This window comes from Apis cerana, linkage group LG5 (genome assembly GCF_029169275.1).
Source record: "Apis cerana isolate GH-2021 linkage group LG5, AcerK_1.0, whole genome shotgun sequence".
Classification (NCBI taxonomy): Eukaryota; Metazoa; Arthropoda; class Insecta; order Hymenoptera; family Apidae; genus Apis; species Apis cerana.
Genome location: NC_083856.1, coordinates 4,853,696 through 4,875,251, shown reverse-complemented (window position 1 = coordinate 4,875,251; position 21,556 = coordinate 4,853,696). Strand labels below are relative to the sequence as shown.

At 37.0% G+C, this 21,556-nt stretch overlaps 1 protein-coding gene across 3 annotated transcripts in view; it reads left to right on the top strand.

The window, feature by feature from the left end:
- The window catches only part of LOC107996592 (pikachurin-like), a 165,329-nt gene that overhangs the window by 50,654 nt on the left and 93,119 nt on the right, over positions 1-21,556 (top strand). For all 3 annotated transcript variants that reach the window (XM_028666122.2, XM_017054734.3, XM_017054735.3), the window contains exons 4-5: positions 17,584-17,828; positions 20,150-20,453. In XM_028666122.2, the coding sequence (XP_028521923.2) occupies positions 17,584-17,828; positions 20,150-20,453 (549 nt within the window). The remainder of the gene's footprint in view (positions 1-17,583; positions 17,829-20,149; positions 20,454-21,556) is intronic.

The window sequence follows — 21,556 nt, the reverse complement described above, 5'->3', positions numbered from 1 at the left end:
AAAAATGGAAATGTTTCTTCTTATCCTGGAAAATGTAAGAGTTAGTTGGGGGCATTGTTCTTCGAATTACAACTCGGGGAAGAGTTTTTGGAAATTATAAGAAGATATTATTAAGTTATTATTCTCATATTGGATCAGCTAAAGAGAATTGTTCGAACATAGTCATAGTTCGATTCTCTTAGCTTGAGATTTCCCTGTAGAATTTATCATTTTACGTATCGCACAATTTCATTGAATCCAATATAAGAACAGTTTAAAAAATATTTACTTGGCAATTTATAAAAGAAAGTTTCACAGAAAAGCCCAAGTCACCCTCAAATTTGCGAGCAGAATGAATTGTGATCAGGATTAATGGAACGAGTTTCAACGAAACTTTGTTCAAACCTCATTCACACACACCCAACACTTGTGATCATCCAAACATTCGAAAACAACAATTTTCAAAGTTGAAATAGAATCCGATCAAACTGAATCAGACATCGGGTATTTAATTAACAGAAAAAGGTTCTGTTGCTTTAATTAGTATTCCAAATGCCGACGGCGATAAGTTTGATCCAGTAGCTTCAACCGACGAACGCCATTATACACACATACACGTACGCCTCCTCTTTGATGTTCGATCTCTCGTTTCACAAGCGTGCCCCTGCGTTTTTTCAATCGATCCTCCTCTTATTTTGTCTGGCCCCTTCTACCCTCGCTTCATTTGCCCTGACCTTCGACTCGATTAGTGGTTCATTAATCCTTCCATATCCGCGACTTCTACGCGGATTCCTTTCCCCCCTCCCTCCTGTTTGCACCTTTGTCCGTGCTTGGAACGTGCCACGCGACGGCGTAATTAATTTTTCACCCTCCTCCCCCTCCTTTTCCTCCGGTTCCTTTCGTCCCAACTGATGAAATTTTAATTGAAAGTCCAGCTAGAAGGAGGAGACGGAAGTTCCCATCCATTGGCGTGTTGCGTTTTTGTCCCTCGTTTTCTGGAAACGAAAATTTTGTTGGAGGATTGTACGGCGCGTCGTTTGATCTTGGTTAGGTTTTAATTAATATTCCATGTACCCCTGCAGAATGTATTCTCTCTTTCTCCGGTTTTACGTGCTTTAACGTTAGCTTTGTCGCTTTTGTTGTCGAAATTGAAAATTGAGGCTTGGGGATTAGTTCATTGGCCGCGGGAGGAAGGCGCGAGAAAATTGGTTTTAGAATGAGTTTGAATATAAATCGTCGCGTGGAGTAATCTGGAAAAAAATGTGTTTTAGTAAAAACATATTTTGTTTAGGAAAGAGATACGTAGCAATTGTAATTGAGGGATGGATGATACAACGAGAATGAAGTTCGAGGAAGAAGAAATCGGGAAAAGATTCATCATTCAATAAAGGAGAGGAATGGACAATTTCCAGAACGATAATTTTTTTTTTTTATTCGCTTATATCGATCGTTCGACAGTTGCCTTTCCTCGACGACAGGCAATATCGATAAAAGACAATCGTACATACAGCGTAAAATGTTTCTGGTTGAGAGTGGAAAAATAAATGTTTCACAGCGAAGTTATTTGGGATACAGTTTTGTAGCAATGCGTTGATTGATTTCGAGTTTCGAGAATTGTGAATTGAAGCGTTTGCTGAAATTCGAGAATGAAGTGCTACAGAACGAAATACAGTGTATTTGATATATAACGGAATCGGCAATGTGAAGCAATTCGAACGTGTTAGTGTTTAAAAAAAAAAAAAAAATCAATCGCTCGTTTGAAAAAACACGCGAAAAATTTTTCGAATAGTATTTTCGAAATAAGGATTAAAAAGATCCGTAGAAGAGAATCGTATTTTAACGATTAAAAGCGAATATTTGTCCGGTATATTATGTAATTCTATGTCTTTGATTATGATACGCAATTAGAACGAGATCCTCGAGATCTTGAATAGGACGTTATCTGTATTATGTAGATGTAGACCGATACCTCTCTTGGAAAGTTTCCTAGAACGGTGTTGGTATATACGCAAGGATATTAGTACTCCAATTAAGATTTCTCCGGAGATATCTTTCTTATTAAACTTTCTTGTTTATATAAGTTCGAATCAGAAAAGATTTCAATTTTAATAGGTTCGATTAACCGCTTGCATAATAATAGTCATCGTGTCATTAGAAATTATTTTGAAACTATATATATATTTTAGCGAAATTTATTATTTTTCTTATTTTTCTCTCGAATCTACTTTCGTAATTTTGTTTGAAATTAAAAGATAATTTGATTAATATAATTTTCATCTTTTATACTTTTATATCGATAATTTTTCATAAGTTTTCCATTCTACTTTCTTTTCCGATTTCGGAGTGAAAGATCTTGGATTTTTAAGAGAAATTATTTTAAGAAGATCTTAAATAATATTTTAAAAAAGTGGCGTAGCTAGGATACTTTAATTAAGTACGGTTCCATCTAATCTGTCCATCCATCTCTCAATACGATTCCTCCGTGAATATCAGAGGATATACTCTGGGAGCAATGTTGAGATATAATCCAGTACGTATCCATCGATTAAACAATTAGATCTAAAGGTCGAACGATAAATATTTGCCATAGCGGAAGCGGCAGTGTTTCGACCAGTAGTTGGCATTAATCACCCAGCAATATTTGCATAGCTTTGCAACGGCGAAGGCGCGTTTCTGCCCCTCTCTGTCACTTTCATCCCTTAATGAAACGACACGATAAATTATGCAAAAGCAAACGGCGCAAACGAGAATCGAAATCGAATTATCTCTTTTGACTCTTTCCGAGCAATTCTAATTCTAAACTCTCCCCTATTCGTCTATCTCGTTTATCCGCTTAACTTTATTTAATTATTTATACCCTCGTCTATTCTTCCTATCTTAAATTAAATCATAGGGATTGAAATTATTTGAATTAAGAACGATGTGACAGGATGAGATGGAAATTGGAAAATGTTGTTTCGATTTTCTTGTGATTATAGCTTTCAACAATGATGATAATAATTGACTAGTGTTTCTAGGAGACGAAACAAAAACTGAATTCATTTGTTCCGAGCATTTTTTTATTGGAAAATTCGACGATAACCGTGTCACGAATGGTGAGAATATATTTTAACGAGTCTTTCTGAGAAACGATGGTCTTGATTTTTTTTTTTTTTTTTTTACCAATAATGAGGAATAAATTTTACGTATCGAGACATCCGCAAATGAGAAATACCTACGATGGCGTTCATTTTTAATAACGAAATTGCGGCCAACCTGGGAATCCAGCCCAGTATGGGCATCATTTCTAAATCGAGCCGGCAATTGCATTCCAATCGGAATTGTCAGAGCATCTCGCATACCCGATCGATTACCAACATCCTCGCCGCGAAGTTTCAGAAATTTTTGAATATAATCGTCGCGCGACCGCCGTGTCTTAACTATGTCGCGTGTTAATCCGAATATTTCTTCGTCTAGGAATTTTTCTTTGGCAAAAATCGAGGAATGGAATAAAAAAAAATTTGTCTCTTTTTTCGTATATGCTTTCTTTTTTCTTGCTTTTTCAGTTCAATTTTTTTTTTTTTAACGATCTTACTCCAAGTTTCCTTTCGCTTCTTATTTCTTCGCTCAAGGATTCCTCCCTCCTCCCTCCCATCTTTTAAACTTTTTATTCTCCTATTTTTTAACAAGTTTCAACCCCTTCTTATTATCCTTTTTACTTTTTTACTCGATACATTAAATTCATTAGAGTTTCAATTACTTTTTTCTCTAGTGACTCTTTCTCAGTTTAATTTATGATTATTTTAAAAATTCTTGCCTAAAGTTTTCGAAATACTCCTCCCCCAACTTTTTTTCCCCTCGACTTTTTTCTATAATTTAAAATATCTTCATTTTTTCTCTCTCTCTCTCTCTCACTACATTCTTAAAAACTTATTCTCTTAACGAATAATCACCGAGCAATAAACATTTTACAAAAATATTGCCCCATCTTCCGAATTTTATTCAATCTCCGCAAATTTATCCTTCACAAGCGTAAAACGAATATTTCCGCAATATCTCAAATTTTACACCTCGCACATCTGCTCGCGCGCCATTTTCAAAAAAGCATCGCGCTTCCAGCTGCGGTGTTATGCACCGACTTTCACCGACCGAGCTTCACCCCGTGAACTCCCTCTCCCAATTGTTTCTTCCCTCGGCTCTCGTGTTCGCCGCGTAGCTTCACAACCGCCAGAATTTATGGGCAAAGTTTTCGCGCACGTAGCCTCTCGAAATACGATACACCCCTTTTGCATATTCCACCCTCCCTGCGTTTCTAGCAGAAAATTCGCGAGAAAATTATTCTTTTCTTCGTGTCCAGTTTGTCCCATTACGAATGAAGAAGTTTCGTTCATCTCTTCAACCGAGACGTGTCTCGAAGGAATTGCGAGAAAGGGAGATCGGATATTTCGTTTCACGTTGCTAAGTATTAAGGGGTGAGATTCGTTGGGGGTATTGGGGGGTGTATTGATTTTCGAATGAGATAGATTAGAGATTTTTGGATTATATGATACATTTCAAGTTTCTTCTGCGTGTTCTTCAATGTACTTGAGATTGGTAACGCGATGTGGGGAGGAGAATTTTCCACGTATCCTTTTTTTGTGTATTATACGTGTTCACTCTGTTGGAAAATTAACTCTAAAAGTGATCAACTTGCGTATTCCCGTGTGCGAAAAAGGATTTGTAATTATCATTAATTAAACGCGTTACAGGGGGTGGGATCGATCAGTGATCCTGATCACTTTTCACTTCCATTAAATATCAATAGTTTCCCTTTAACGCGTGCAACGTGTTATGTCATGTTAACTAAAAAAGAAAGAAAAAAAGGATTAAATATTTAACGAAAGAAGTGAAAACTAGCATCGATCCTGAAATATTAATCCTTTGCGAATTTCTCTAGATTATAAATTAAATATAAATAATAAAGAATACGAATATATATCGTTGTATTTGAAACTTAAATTTCATTTCGTCTTAACTGTAATTTGGAAAGTCGTTGTAGCTGCGATATCCGAAGGGTTAAAGGAACCGAATCCACTCGATTCTAAATTTAATACACGAAAGTTGCATGCATTTAAGGAGGGGCCAGCGAATGCGAAGACTCGATTCGTCGTCGATGGGACGAGTTTTCCAATTCAATCCGTCGAAATTCTTTCTTTTTCCACGGTTGTTCGTGTTTAAAACGATTTCATTCCGCAAAATCACCGATACAAGGGTACAATTTCGTAGAATGGAAGGGAGCCATCTTTAAACGGGAGAAAACGTGGAGGGCTGCTTACTTCTCTGATGAAAGCTCCTCTTTTTACAATACATATGTGTCGAATCTCTTTGTTGATTAATAAAAACACTCAGCGGTTGTTCGTCAAGTCTATTTCTGACTTTTTGTTTTCTTTTTCTTTCAAATTTATTCGAATCACGGCTTTCGATGATTCTTTTTGGAAATATCTTTCATAACGAAGATAAATAATTTGCAAACCTTTGCTTCATATTTTTGCACGAAAGCCAGGGGCACGATAGAACAATATTGGAACAAATAATTGTTGAACAATCTCAAGTAATTGAACTAAAAATCATCCTTTGGTAATTACAAGTTGCATTTGAATTATTCTTGGAACGATTCTAATTAAAAAGATTATTTTAATTCGTTTAAAAAAAATTTTAAATAATATCCATTTCTTCTTTGAATAAATAATAAATAATAAATTCTCATTTTTCGTCGTTGTTCACTGTTGAATGGTACATTTCCTTTATCTAACACGAAGAAAACAGGTGGATATTTTAGAATGTAAATTATATATATAACACGTAACAAATAATAGAATATAAAGTTGTTACTCGTATCGGATTTTCAATACGATGAAATCACATTGTTGAACTAGTTCTCTAGTATCCAAACATGTTGTTTACATTGTCTAATTTGTAATTCTTTCGTGTTATGTTCGCTCATGTTACTATTAAATGTAACAAGCATCGCGATCATACAGCAAAGCTCGGCGATGTACATACATGTATTGTTTTTTTCCAGCATATTGTGTTAAATTACAATTTATTATCTTTAAGTTTCTTTCCATTCAATCCAACTAAAAATTCGGGATATAAAGAATTTAAGATGTTGATTATAATTTTTAATATAATTTTTAAACGAAAATTATCGCGATTTAATTAAAAATAAATTAAATGTATAAACAGACTTCATCGAGAAATATCCAATTTAATCCAAAATAATTAAATTATCATTATTATAAAAAGCACAATTCTTTTTCAAACCTTCAACACAAACTTCAAATGCACACGTGCATGCAATCTCCACTAAATCGTCGATTACAACAAACTTGCCACGAACCACTGATTATAAATTAAACGATATATATCTGTCGTTTAATTGTCGGGTTGAAACGACGCCTGATTCGCGTTTCTCCCTTAGAAAAACCTAATTATCCAAATTTATTTCGCGGGAAGCCTTTTACGAATCGCTTGCAATATTTACGCAGCCCCACAACCACCTCGAATTCGCCGATCTGCGGATGGCCGCATCCTACCTTTTCGTATTCAAATCCGGTGTATTACGCGTCTGCCAATGCATACATGCCCACGCAACACACGTTCGAATTCCTGCAATTTTAATCCACCGCTCGCTGCATATATTTTTGACGGTGGTTTCTTTCTTTTTTTTCATACCGTTTTCGAAAGATGATTTTAATATTCCCTCCTAGATTTTTTTTCTTTTTTTGCCATAACTTGTGCGCACTATGGAAAAATGGAAAAATATTCCACCGTGTGTTTTTATTTTATTATTCTTTGCGATGATGTAGCTCGAAATATCGATCTTGAATACATAATTAACGTACAGTCGGTTTATAAAGTATTTGCTCTTCACTTAATATCACGAATATCGCGTAACGTTGCGAATATGATAAGGAAATCGCGTGGAATTTAATCGCGTGGAATGGAATCCGCATGGAAATGAAAATTTCGAGAAGAAGGAGCGATTGCGCTATCCAAATTTTCTGTCGTGTTATACGGAAAAGCAGGAACGATCGATCGCTCTCGGTTTAAATAAAGGTGTCGGCAAGCGAGCGTTCGATTTGAATTCAATTTAGAAACTACATTAATCTCAACAAACGTGCAAATCCTAATCGAGTCCCTGCTCCGAAAGGATACTAAATCTCACACAAGCCGGGTCAATCTCTGAAGTGTCAGGAACAATCAAACTTCGTGCATTAACAGTGTACCTTGTTCCAAAGTCAACTATGCTCGCTGCGAAGCGAGTTGAAATCTCGTTGAACCTTTGTTGAATATTACTCGATAGGCCGATCAATCTTTCCCACCACGCAAATTTTCTTTAAAATTTATCGATTCCTGAAAATTCCAAAATTTCCCAATTAAAAACAATTATTATTATCAAATAATAACATAGAATTTATCGAAACTATTACGATAAATATTCTGAGTAAATATTATAAAGCGATTGATAGTTTTTAAATTTTTCTAACAAATATAGCGGTGTGCAAATATTTTTTTTAATCACTCTACAGAGTCTAAAAATGCTGAATATTACTATCTCTCTTTTCTAGAAAAAAAATATTTACCTCAAATAAGACAGAATTTCCATTGCGTAATAAATAAATATTTCAAAGATGCGTAAAAACAAGCCGAAATATTTATTCCAAACAATTCAATTCCTTCCTTCCCCCTCCATTCAACCTAAGCATCAAACACCCCAATGAAACGTCCGGTGAATTGGATCCAACCCCCGTCACGTCCACATTGGCGCGTCTCTGACCGAGAATACCACGATCGCGCGGCGCTCACCGATAATAAACCAATTTTCGCCACGGTCTTTGTGACCTCGTGTGCTTAATTTGCCCGGGGTCGGTTCATTTTCCTGTGCCGAAGATTTAATCGACCGACAGAGGGAAGGGGAAAGGGTTGGCACGAGGAAGCGGTCCAACGACGACCGCATCCCTGGTTGTGTCCTCCACCGATATAACAACCCCTGGTATCCGCGACCCTGTTACTCGACGTGTCGCGCGCACCAGGGGGGGGTTAGGTGCTAGGCCGTCAAACTCATTTGCGGATACGCGTGTACTCGTTCCGCGGTGAACGCCGGTGAACCACGTAACACGACCGCGAACCCATCGAACCGATTACCCTTATTCCAGATTTCCCAGCAAAATTTCAACGATTCGAGTTAAGAAGAGTCAAGGAGATTCGATTGGCGATTTGTTCGAGCGTTGGTTGTTTTGATTAATTAATTCGAAGGGGTCGAAATGAATTGAGATTGAAGTGATCTTCGAATTGTGCAGTTTCAAATGTATATTCGTTCAACATTTTAATTTCGTTGAAAATTTGACGTGAAAATTCGCGTCTTCTCGCTAAGCCTTTGCCTTCTACGTTGTACTAACACCGTAATTAGCTTCATCAGGTGTCTGATAACATTCTGATACTCAACCCCTGATGAAATTACCAACTGCAATGTTGATGAAACGCCAGAACACCCTTGTAAGAAGCTTATGCCAGAAAGCTTCTAACAGTCATGAATGCAAGCCATCGATAGAATTTGTTAAGATGTGCGAGAGAGATTTACTCGATTGATACTTTATTAAAAATTGCAATAATGATATCCAGATTGTTTTCATCAAGTGAAACATCGAGATTATTGATTTTCCAAATGTAATAATCTGGTATCTGGAGGCTCCCACATCAAAGAAAAAGGAGCACTAACAAGGAGATTCCGTGGCATAACGCGTGTAAACCCCTTGCCCGGGGCTCGCAGCCACGGCTTCCAATAAGATTTTCATATTTTCCCTATGGGTAAATCGTTCATCGAAAGACGAAAATAAATGATTCTATTTGTTTTCCTCGATTAACCGAACAACCATGTAATTAACTGAAATAAAATGATGGAAACGGAACGAAGGAAGCACGTAACTCTGCCAACAATACATTCTCAATGTTCAGTCTCACGAAGAGAATTTCATTCCCGATACCATTGCGCACGAAAGTTATACGAAACTCGCAAATCAAACGATAAACCTCGTTCACTGGAATTCCATTAGCAGTTGTGTTCGAGGGCGACCTCGCAGAGCGGGGGCGAAGTTTTATCGCGATCCAGTTGAAACGCGATTCCACTTTTCATCCACTGCTTCAACATGGTAAATTTACCGAGGAACAGGACGCGATTATCCGTGGTTAATTGTTCCCGCTTCAGTTTCTGCAAGTAACGCATTCATTCGCCATTTCGAAGTAACTTTCGAAATGGTGGAGAACATCATCCGCGGGCTGATAAAACTGATATCGCGAGCTTTAACGAGGAGAGGTCGCGAAAATATTCGAAACTCTGGTCGCTCGTTAAATCGAATCCGGACTTGGCTGGATTATGGAACGAATTATTCTCCTCTTGTCTGCTCTTGACAGCGAGATTGGAAAACGAAGGATAAAGATTATGACGGGGATAATTGATATTTTTAACATTTTTACGAACGCGATTTAATTAAAATACACTTGCTTGTTCGATAAGTGGAAAGGAATTGTATATTTTGTGCTTATTGTTTGATTCATTAAATCTTTTAATAAGCATATAAAGCGTGTTAATGAAATTATCTCGATTAATACAAGAAATGTTACGAAATTGAAGAAATCTTAATTGCACATCTTTGAATTTTATTTTCTCTGTCCAAGAACGCGTGCAATTCTGTTTGTTAAAATATCAATCTATGCAGTCGCTTGACTCAGAGAGCCTTATATTTCTTTTACCAAACCCAAAACTGTTGGAAAATATTTTCACACAATTGTTACAACATCACATGTTATTATATGATAAAGAGACTCATTGATAAATTCGATTAACAAAAGCAAAGGACATGTTCAAGTGACGTATATATTGCGACAAATTTGAAATTAACGTTGAATCATTTCTTCCAACTACGAGATATTTCGTTCACACAAGTATGTATTATAATTTCCAGCTTGGTCTCGAACGAAGATTTTCCCATTTAACAATAATTCGGATAAAAGACAGCCTTCCTTTGCCTTTTCTCATCTTCTCCATCCATTAGAACTCCGTACGATAAATCGCTCTTGGGCCATTAATTTGTCACGAGCATATCGATCACCGGCTGTCTTCGTTTCATTCCGCGAATTTTAATGCTTAATGAAGATTTCTTCGACCCTGTTGATTCTTTGAATTATCGCATCTTTTATAAAATTAAAGAAAGGAGTACTTCTTTCTTTCCTTTCACTTTTCGATAAATCTCCAATTTTTCCCTTTCAATCAAATTTTCTACGATGGAATTGTCGTGTAAACTGTGTCGTTAGAACTTTTTATAAAATTGAAAAGAACGATAAAATTTGTAATTATAAAAGTTTCAAATCTCTGAAAAGATTAATACATATATAGAAAAGAAAAGAGAAAAGCAGTGTAAAATATTCAATTTTATATATACTTTTCAAATACTTTTTCTATCTCTTCGTCAATCTACCATCCGGATAAAAGTCGGACAAGTCTAACTTCAATATTTTCAAAACTGTACCGATATCTTTAATAATAATCCTCTTTCTCCTCCTGAAGAAATATTTTCGTATTACGACGATCCTCTTACGTACCTCATAGAATCCTCCTCAGAGATTCTCTTCATCCAGTGTGGGGCAAGGAAAACCAAAGTTACATCGTCTTTTCCCCTGTTACGCTACATCGAAATTGGTGGTTGTTCAAAATCAAGCGCGACGCGTTCGGTTTACAACAACGTTTGCCGAGTCGTTTTCGTTCACGAGCACTGGATACACGTCGTGTCACGTTTGTGAATGCATTTGCATGCCGGTTAAAGAGGGCGCGTATCAGTTGCTCGATCTGATTTCGTTCCAAGTCGAAGCGGGTCAAGTGAAACCATTCACCCAAGGAATTCGACGTTGTATCGCATTCGTAACCAGGATTGTTAACTAACCGCTACTCTTCCATACCTGAAATTGTTTAAAATCGGAGAATTTGCAATTTGCAGTTATCTCCAATCGATACACCGATTCTACTAAAAGTAATAATATTCCAAGTGTCGAGTTAATTTCTTCTCCAATGTTTGCTCATTGCCTCTTAAGACAGTTTTCCATTTTTTGAAAAGAATTTTTCGTATGAACGAATCATTATCGTGATTCACTTTTAAGATTCGTCGTCGAGTTATCTCGATCGAATTGAATTTATGAGTTAAACCTGGATGCACATTTTCAAATATCGAAATAAATTTGTATAATCCGAGAACTTTGTTGCGTTACTTTTAAGACCACACCTCGTCGAGTATTGTTCGTCGTTGGAGGAGGGGGGTAGGGGAGAAGATCGGCAAGAAAGGTGAAAGGGGGATGATGAGTGGTGCAGGGTTTCAAGGAAATGCGATAATTCTTCTGTTGAGGGGATGGGTATTAATGGGATGAAAAAGTGGAACGTCTTGTCGAGGGTGATTAACGGGGAGGGGGAGGGGGAGGATGGATTTTGAAACTTGATAATAATGGCGATGCTTCGTGAGTTGTGGAAATACGATCTCTTTTTATCGTGCGTGTTAATGATAGGGGCGACTTTAATATATCCACGATACTATTCGAGGGATTTAATAATAATTAATTTTTAAAAAGAATTGCAAGGGATGTTTTTTCTATATATTTTTCTCACGCTCTCGTTGGAATTTTTGTTTCGTGGAATTAAATAGTGGCCATTGTCTTGTGCTATTGAACGGTGAAAAATCCGCTTATAACAGGTACTAATAAAATACCATGGGATTCGAAGCTCTATTGTGTTCCTTTATGGGAGAATTCCGATTGATAATGAGTTTAACGGTGAATGTACGGGCGCCGATCGAGTGTGTTTTGTTTATTCTAATAACGGGTCGAAAATAAATCGTCCATTGTGAAAATGGTCGGAGAGTAAAAAAATTTGATGAGTCCGCTTTTATCGATTTCTCTGTATTTCGTAGCTCGCCTAGCAGCTGGAAATAGAATAGCCTCGTTAATATGTCGAATGATTCTCAAAATGTGAAAAAGTTGTATAAATTTGGGAAAAGTGATCCTATATTAATCCTCGAGATCCTCATTTAACACGATCGAACGATAACGTTGCCACTCTTGATTTCGAATGAAGAACGGATCGAAAACATTTTCTGCGCTCTTTGTTTATCGTCGATGAATAATTCCACATTCATCCATTCCACGATTACGTCTTCAATTTTTTTACTCCCATTAACGAGTTCTACTCGGCCATAATTTAAGTGCCTTCTCCCCCTCCTCTGACACAACGATTTACCACGTCCACAACCGTGATAATGGTAAATTATATCCGCGGTTGATGCACAGCACGCGCCTATTTTCTCGCCTCGCCTCGCTTAATTGTAAATTTCCCTTTGGAGCAACGCGTTAAATCTAGCAGATAAGTAATGCGCCCATCCGCCGTTTAACTGTTCAAGGGAAATTTACCGTACGTCTGTTTCGTAAATGTTTCAATTAAACGCAAAGTATCGAGCCACGGGGTGATGCGTGTCACGATAATTGACAAAGATGCGAAAAGGAGTGGTTTATTTTCCGCGGCGAGATATTTAAAAGGAAAAGAAAACTCTGTAAAATGCAAAGTTTAAAAAGTCTTTGGAAAATTGGAAAATGGAAGAAAGAAATTTCTATTTACAGGAAATAATACAAGAGGATAGAACAGAAGATAAATTTCGGAATTCGAAGGAGACGAAAAGATCAGACGTTTTTTTCACTGATTAAATTAAAAGAAATTCTGATTAGATTATTCTACCAATCTTTTCATTTCGTGTAAATTATTCTGCCCCGCGATGAAAGAATAAAAGAAACGTTAAACTTTGTGCTCTGGAAAATCTGTGATTGATATGTGAAATATGGAGATGATAGAAATTGATGGAAACCAGAGGGGGAAGAAGAGGAGGAGTTTTGTAAGTTATCGTCATGGGAATGGAAATTTCGCGCGAATATTCAAAGCGGGTGGGAAAGTTTGGAGCGTTGGGAGTATGAAACAAGGATGTTTGTACTGAATGTTTGAGATTAGGGTGCGAAAAGGAGTGCGTGGCTATCCAAGGTTTGGGACGAGACTGTCTGTGGAGTTTGCCTGGATTAAATGGAAGAAGGGGAGAGAAAACGTACGGATGGAAAACTATAGTTTATATACAGTTTGCGTAGCAGATTATATCATATATCGATTGTTGTATCAAATGAAAATCTTCAGCTATTCTTTTTTTTTTTTACAAAATCAAAGAAAAAAATTAGGAACATTATATGGAACTGTTACAAACAATATTATTCAAGAAAATTGATTAATATGGCGGAGTGTATTCATGAAAAGAAATGGAAATGCATTGAACGGCAAAAAAATTCTCGACTCGAATTCTCAATTTGCCAAGGATTGTTTGAGGAAAGTGTGATGAAAAACGTCACTCAACCAACACGTCCACGTAGTTTCGCGAAAGTTTGCGGACAGGTTATATGCGGATCAGCCTTGAAGCACTAACCTTGTCACTTTGAAAGAGAAAGATATTCGAGACGAAAAAAGAGGAAACGAAGCTAGCTCGTAACAACGAACCTTGGCTGCCTCTCTCGTTTTAAATAAGTACTCAATTGAGACGACAAAATGTGAATTCCCTTCGCGAATTATTAACATGTCGAATCTATTTTTTCTATACAATAATCGTCTCTATCTCTCTGCTTTTTCCACTTCGAGAAATAAGTTATACATAAATTCTCCTATTGTATTTCATACACGGCCTCAAATTCGAGCCAGTGGTCAATTATTAAAACCGTGCGCGAAAGGAGAGACAGTATATCAGGTTGAAGCCCGAGGAGATGAAAAGGAACCAGATAAAAATGGATCGTCGAGGAGTTTTCATCTTTCTCGACCACTTCTGGGAGAAGCTGTTGAAATTCATGCAAATTTTACGAGCCGACTAAATGCACCAGATTAGCCCTACGCTCGAATAAACGTCAGCTTATACACGCTGGACCGAACGCTTTCCCCGAAAGATTATCGTCGAAAACTCACCCCTGCCGCTACTTTGGGATCACAAACTTTACCCTCTCCCCTTTTCTTCCTGCGACTCGACTTTCTCGTAGTCGCTCGACTTATCCATCGACGCGTCTGACCATCGATGGAACTTTCCACTCGGGATATCGAGAAAAGTCGACAACGATAGCCGATGATCGTTTCCAAGGTTATTGGCTTCGTGATTTCAACACTGTTTCGTGACAACGTTTACAGTTGTTTTTAATTTTTCTTGTTCCTTTTATGTTTTTGTGTACGTACGAAGTCGCGTATTCTTTTTACGTTCTATAAAAGAAACGAGTTTCATCTCGGAAAATGAAAGATAAGAATGGTATTTTGGGTAAATTCTTTTTTAAACTTTTGACGGATTTAATTAATGAAAGTCGATATGGAAAAATTTGAAACAAGTCACGAATTTCAAACTTTTTTCAATTTTCATATTTCCGATTTCGGGTTTGAAATAATAATCGAACGTGAAATTTCGATATTCACGAGTTATTCGAGTTTAAGAGAGAACTGTGTATCCCCGATTTTTATTTTAATTTCAAACTTGAAATATCGAAAACACTCTTAACACTCCAATTCCATTTTATCCCGATTGTTTCCTTTATCGTCCCGATTATCTAAGCTATAAAAAACGAATCCAATTTTCGTCGACCTCGTTCAGCACAAGTTTCCAATAAAACCGATTCCCATACAACTTGTACACATCGTATCGCGTTAGTTTTAACTCGAACAACCCTGCAGTTTCGCCATTCTCGAGGAGAGGAACCTCTCCCTTCTCTCTCCTCCAACTTGCTCTTATAACGCGAAACATCCCATTCTACGCTTTGCCGGCAATTCGGGACAGAAGAGAATTATCCTTAATTCCTCGCAGTCGATAACACCATTTTGGAAGTTGGAGAATTCCTGTCAGACTTTGTCGCCTCCTCTTTGCAGATTCGAGCTGTTCCACTCTTTGTTTTCACGAGACATTGTTGTCCGGTGGAAACAATATCGACGTAAAATTTCCATTTAAGAGGGTTAAATGCTCCCGAAGGGGGAGATTTAATTGAGAAATCATTCGTTTCTTCTTTCTGCTCTTTCTCCGTGAAACGAATATTAAGTAAGATGTTTGTATCCTTAAAATGGATAAGATGGATTTTTTTTTTTAGTTTGTTAATTTTAAAATAATCTAATAATCTTTCTAAATCAATTTTCAATTCGTTCTTCGCGCTATCAAGTATGAATTTTTTAAGTTAAATCGAAACCAAAATTTCGGGAAATAGATTATTTCTTATTATATTTTCCAAAGTTCGCAAGTTCGACGAATTTAAATCCAATTCACGTTTCACGTTTCGAAACGAATTATCAACACTTTATTAATAAATTACGAAAATATACGACGTAACACATATATTGTCTCGATATCGTTTCGATGAATTTCTTATTTACGAGGCAGTTTCTTATCCAAGAAACTCGTATAAAATCGATTTCTCGGGAAGATAAAACTTTCGACGCTTTTCTTCTTCTACTTCCTTTCGTTCGTTTCTGTCTTCCCTCTTTCCTCTTCCTTTTTCTCTTTCCCCCCTCCATTACATTTCATCAAACGGTCACGCTCTCGAGCAAGAATGACAGAGCAAATAAATTCGTTCAGGTAGAACGAATGTTGCAAATTGGAAAAAAATGACAATCCCTTTTTAATTAACGGATGCAATTCTCATTAATTCGTCGCGATTTTGCGCGCCGTTTATTTATCGAAATTAAAACGCGTTTCGTTAAACATCCCTCCTCTGAAAGCAAACTCAAAGCTTCCCCGGAAGCGAATCAAAATCGAATTCGACACGATATTTCGGTGGTTAGAACGGAAGAGGGTTGTTTTCGGGGGTAGTTTCAGGCTGTTTCTGAATTGGCGAACTAATTGTAGGAGACTTGTAGACGGGCGTGGATCTTGGAATCGCTTCAACGGATAGAACACCCTGGCCTCCTCCTCCTTTGTTTTATGGCTTTAATCTCTTATCCTCGGCAAGGAGGAGGGAATTATTAGAAGAATTTTTCATCTCCTGATGAAATTAAATTCATTAGGAAGATTCCGTTGAGAAGATTGAAGAAGATAATTATTATATTTTTTTTTTACTTCTCGGATCTAACAGGTATCTATTTAAATTGTTTCCTTTAAATCGTGGTTTTTGGGAGGAGCTCAAGAATTATTTAACGGGATTTTCTAATATTCTGATAAATATTATTACGTATCCTGGCAGACTTCGTAATTCATACTTTTATCATTCTAGGAATACCTCGAATCACATATTAAGAGGATCAAAAATTAATCGATCATCGATCATACAATACAATGGAGAATCTGTGTCCTCTTTTATTATTCGATTAAAAAATTCTCATATAAAAATATCCAAATACTCTCGCTCAGGATAATAAAATTCTTTCTATCTTTGGAACAATTCGTTGTCCAGGTTCCGTGCAAATCGGCTCGATCGCCAAGCCAATCGAGGGGATCCCAGTGATTTCGACGAGTCGAGAATGTCTTTGGAATGATTCTTTCCCAGACGATTATTCGAGGACGATTGTAGCAATTAGTGCTTAATTGCCGCTGTGGCTAGAACAGTCCTCGAGTCCTTTCCCCCTTTCTTCTCAAAGGGGTGGGCCATGATTTTTCCCTCGATTTATCGTGCACAATATAGCCGGGGTTATCCAGGATTGTTCGTAAAAAGGGGCGAGGACACGCCGTTAATCCGGCCACTTAAAATTTAATAAGCTTATATCTCTCTCTCCCTTTCGTTCTCTTTCCCTTTTGGCATGGATGCAGCGTTCGATTTTAATAATAATTTTGCGTTGAAGAGATCGGCTCATTGCCGTTTTAATCCTCGTCCTCGAGGATAGTGAAGGACTTTTCGAGAATTTAATACCTTCCTTCGTGACGAAGAGGTGATCGAATGTCGAATTAATCGTCACTTGAAATAATTCCGAGAGAAAGGATCGTTTTATCCAAGATCCAATGATAAAACTCGTATACGTTTTGTATAATTGTAACATTCTCTCTCGCATTATTTGGTGATCAACGAAAAATTTAATCGATCTATTCGCCTGTTTATTCTTGGCCGACTGTGAAAGTTGGAGATTCGCCACTTTGCATATTGACGCAGCATAAAACTACGAATGAATTTGGTTGCTTGTTTACGAATCGAAGGATGCGTAAATTAGTCTTTTAGATCAACAGAAATTAACTTAATTAAATTGGGAAGAACGAAAAAGCAAGACACTCTTCCTTTTTTCCCCGCTAATTTCTTTCCTTCGATATTCTTCGTTTTCGTGGACCTTTGGACGCTCTGTGGAAGGAAAAGAATCACATTACACATCACAAGCTTCGAGATTATATTATTAGTTGAAGAAAAAATTACGTACCGTGATGTTCCATTTGCTTTTTAACAAAGTTCTAGATATACTCGATATTTATTTTGCTAGTAATTCTTGAATTAAACTCTTTAATTCGTATATTACACTTTGCGGGAAAATTGTCGGGTCAACAGGACGTGGGTTTTCTTTAGAATTGTATTTTGTTCCAGAGCTGAATTCGACATCGCCGTCGACAGGCGAGCTCGGCGAGTTGGTGGAAGACGTGGAGAACGATGAATTAAACAAAGACACGGACGACGATGAAGATGCCGTCGAGGACATCCTTTATATGCGCGGTGCATCGTTCACGATACACTTGGATCCTCCGCCAGAAAATTCCACCACGAATTCCAGCAAAATTATCGAGGAAACTAGCCCACCCGTCGATCGAGTTGAACTACGAGCCACGTCTCAAGTGTGTATAATAAAATTCTCCATTTTCAGAATTAAACGAATAATAAAAAAAAAAAAAATGGAACGACGTAATTTCGAGAATTCGATTCAATAAATAATAAATTAGTTAATAGAATGAATATCGATTAAATCGATATTGTATTAAATTATTAAATTGGCAAAATGTTCTCTAGAATTCGATGTATCGAAGGATTCGTGGATTGTATAACTTTGTCACGATTACGATCGTTTTAAGGAAAATTTGTATTTCGAACATTGAAATAATAAATATTGGCTATCATCATTGGAAAATAATAACATATTCAAATTTATTGTGTATGTAAAACTTGTTCTATTTTTCACTTCCATATTTAGTTTATAAATCGAAATCTCTGTTTACGTTTCACGAATTATAAGTCACGATACACGCAGGAAAAAATTGTTTTCGTCTAAAAATGCTCAAAGCTATCTCTCTCTTTTTTTGTCTTTTTTTACAATCCAGCCCGGATTTCTTTGCATCTATCTCGAATGATCGATCCAGCAGCCGTCGATTTATCCGGAAGCGTTCGAAACGCAATTTCACGAGTTGTTTGTCATTCCATCCATGTCTCCTCCTTTTTTCCATTTCTTTTTTCTTATTCTTTCCTTGTCCTTTCGTTTCTTCCCTTTTTCTTTCGTATTCTTTCTTTTCCTTATAAACGTGAAATATCTCTTGGTTTAAGGATTAAGAGAGATAATTGGAAAATTGTTATACCGGATGTTCGATCTTAACTCGCGTCTCAATAAATACGATTCCCTAGAAACCCTGAAAATTCGCAATATCATCGTTCAATGTAAGAATATTGATTTTTGGATTACGAATAATACAAAAAAGAAATAGATGGAAAGGAAATAGCGTAATATTATTCTCCGACCGAATTTTTAATAATACTCGAGAATTATTGAGATTACTATTTTTGCTCGTTTAAGCTTCATAAGCTGGATATCCGCAGTTAGAAGAATAATAAGAATTGAAATTTTTTTATAAACGTATCGCTACGCAAAATGATATATCTTAATCGAGAATAGAATTTTTATATGTAGAAGCAAGTATAAATAACGATATCTTTAAATATAAATGAAATATTTACGTAAAGTTAAATAGGTCAGTTTGGTTAGTCGAATATATGGATTCGTGAAATTTCGGGAAATTAGAACGCTCGATGAATCATTTTCAGTTCCAATATTTAAAATAACATCTAGAAATATCTATACTCTTACGTTCCAATTTCTTTTTATAATTAATATATTATTGCATCGCACGTGCCAATTGAATTCAAAGAAAAATAGAAGAATAAAATATTTGTTTCTTAAAAATTAGAGAGTTATGATTTGATGCTTTCTTCCTAGAAAAAAAAAAAAGTCTCTCAAATCATATTTTATGTCCACGTTTCTATTCGCTATTCTATCTAATCTCATTCTACTTAAAAACGGAAAAAAAAAAGTAGGATTGTTTTGGAAAAAAAAATTGTGCTCGTTTCTATGCAATCCGGACTTCTTTTAGCCTGATCTTCCGGATAAAAACGTGCAACAGGTCCTTCGAAAAATCAGTTTCTACTCCGTTTCTGCCATCTCTCGAATTTTCTCTCGACTAACAATAAGGGGAAAAAACTTCCTATATTTTCTTTCAAATCTGCACCGACAGCACCAAATAATTTCCTCTTTCTATTTCTCTTCTAGAAGAAATACACCGGTGAAAATAATTTGACGTTTCGGTCTTTTCTTTTTTTTTTTTTTTTTTTTCAAAGTTATATCAACGTCAAAGAATTGATTTCCTTTTTTCCTTTGATTCCAAAGATGATAAAAATATATCTAAGCTTTCTTCCATATTTCCTTTCAAATTTACATTAGCAGGAAAAACAATTTTCTTTGCTTGATTCTCAAAGCCACGTAAAAACTTGTTGCTTTCTTATTTCTTTCTCTTAGAAAGAAAGACACAATGGAGATATATCAATAACTTTCTATTTTAACTTCTTTCAAAGTTATAGTATATACTAGTATTAAAGAAACGGATACTAGTACCAGAACAATTCTCCTCTCTCTCTTCTACATCAATAAAAGAAAACACTCCAGTTTTACTATAACTTTTTCCAAACTTGTACCAAGATTAAAGGAAAACCTTTCCTTCTAAAATCCCTAAAATTAAAATTAAATCAAAAAACGACTATTTTCCTTTTATCCTCGAATCTAACAATCAGCAGAAAAGAAAAAGAATAAAAGTAGAAGCTTAATTTTCCAATCTCCAAGACCAGAATCCCCTCGAAAAGCAAAACCATTCTATCTAAAATCACCCGTTTCATCCAGGGCCCCAATTTGGAACAAAAGCTGCCTTCCACGATGGAGAGCATAGTGAGCACGGAGCCAGCGTGCTCGTTAGACTGTGGCCCAGCCGGAAACTGTTACATCGAGCAGAGCCACGGCGACGACGTCGATCTGATCGACGACGACGACGACGACGACGACGACGACGACGACGACGAGACGGGGGGCGACGCCTCGATGGCCATGGATCTCGAAGGGAACGACGTCGCACCGAGACGGAAGCAAGGGTCCTTCAGGCAACGGTGTCAATGCCCCCTGGGAAGGGGTGGCGATCGATGCCAGCTCGGTGAGTGATATTTCTCGATATTTCATTATAATATAGCTCGCGTGTCTTCCTCCTGTTTTTCGTGCGTTCGAGGATGGGAGGGTAGAGTAAGTTGGTCGAGGGTTGGGACCCTCAACGCCCTTGGACGAGAGCCAGTGTTCTTCCAGACTCTCGAGATTCATCGGCGCGCGACGCTCGAGAGATCGATCGACCCTTCGAGGATCTCGAGCTAATATTTGATTATTCGACCTTTTTGCCGGATGCTGTAGGGATTGTAAAGGATCTAGGTCGAGATTCTGTTTGGGTTTCCTTGTTTTTCTCTTTGCCTCTGATAATTATCGATGCTTAAATTTCTCGACAAGCCTGATATCGTGTTCGATTTCTTCTTCGTGTCGCTTCTTTAAATTTATGAAATTGTCGAAATTTGTTAAGGAGTCCTCTGTCGATCTATACAGATTTGGGAGGCGGATCATCAGGGGTGGGAAAGGGTCACCAGTTACTGTTTGCACGCGTCTGCGAATTGGAAATTCAGTTCACTGGGGTTCCTCGCAACACTTTGATCTTAGACCCATTACTATCGCCCAAGTACGGATGACACAATTCGATTCAGGCCAGGACCATCGTGCAATTAGTGTTCCACCGTGGTAACGCAATTACACCTTCCCCTCGACGTTTAACTTTGTTCTGACACCCCTCCGCGCCGATCCGAGAGATGATCGTTAAAAACGATTTTCTAAATCAATACCTTCCCTCTGCTGTTCTGGGAATATTTTTCTCCTTTTTTCTTCTTCAGAAATCACTCATATTTTGGTTAAGGTAGCGAGGATTTAATTTTCGATTTTCGACGATCGAGGAAGTAGTGGTTCTTCGTTTCTTTGAATTTCTTTTATTTGTAGTTTTCGTGGAAATTCGTTCTATTTTCATTCGATTTTTTACTCTTTTCTTTTCCCGCAGTTTTAACTTGATTGCAGTTTATTTGAATTGGAGCTTTATCGGTTGAAGATGCAGTGGTTCTTTCTTTCTTCCAATTTTTGTGTCTATGACGTATTCGATATGGAGAAATAGTGATCTTTTTATCTTCTTCTTCGATTTTCATACGTAATAACGTGTATCGAATTATTTTC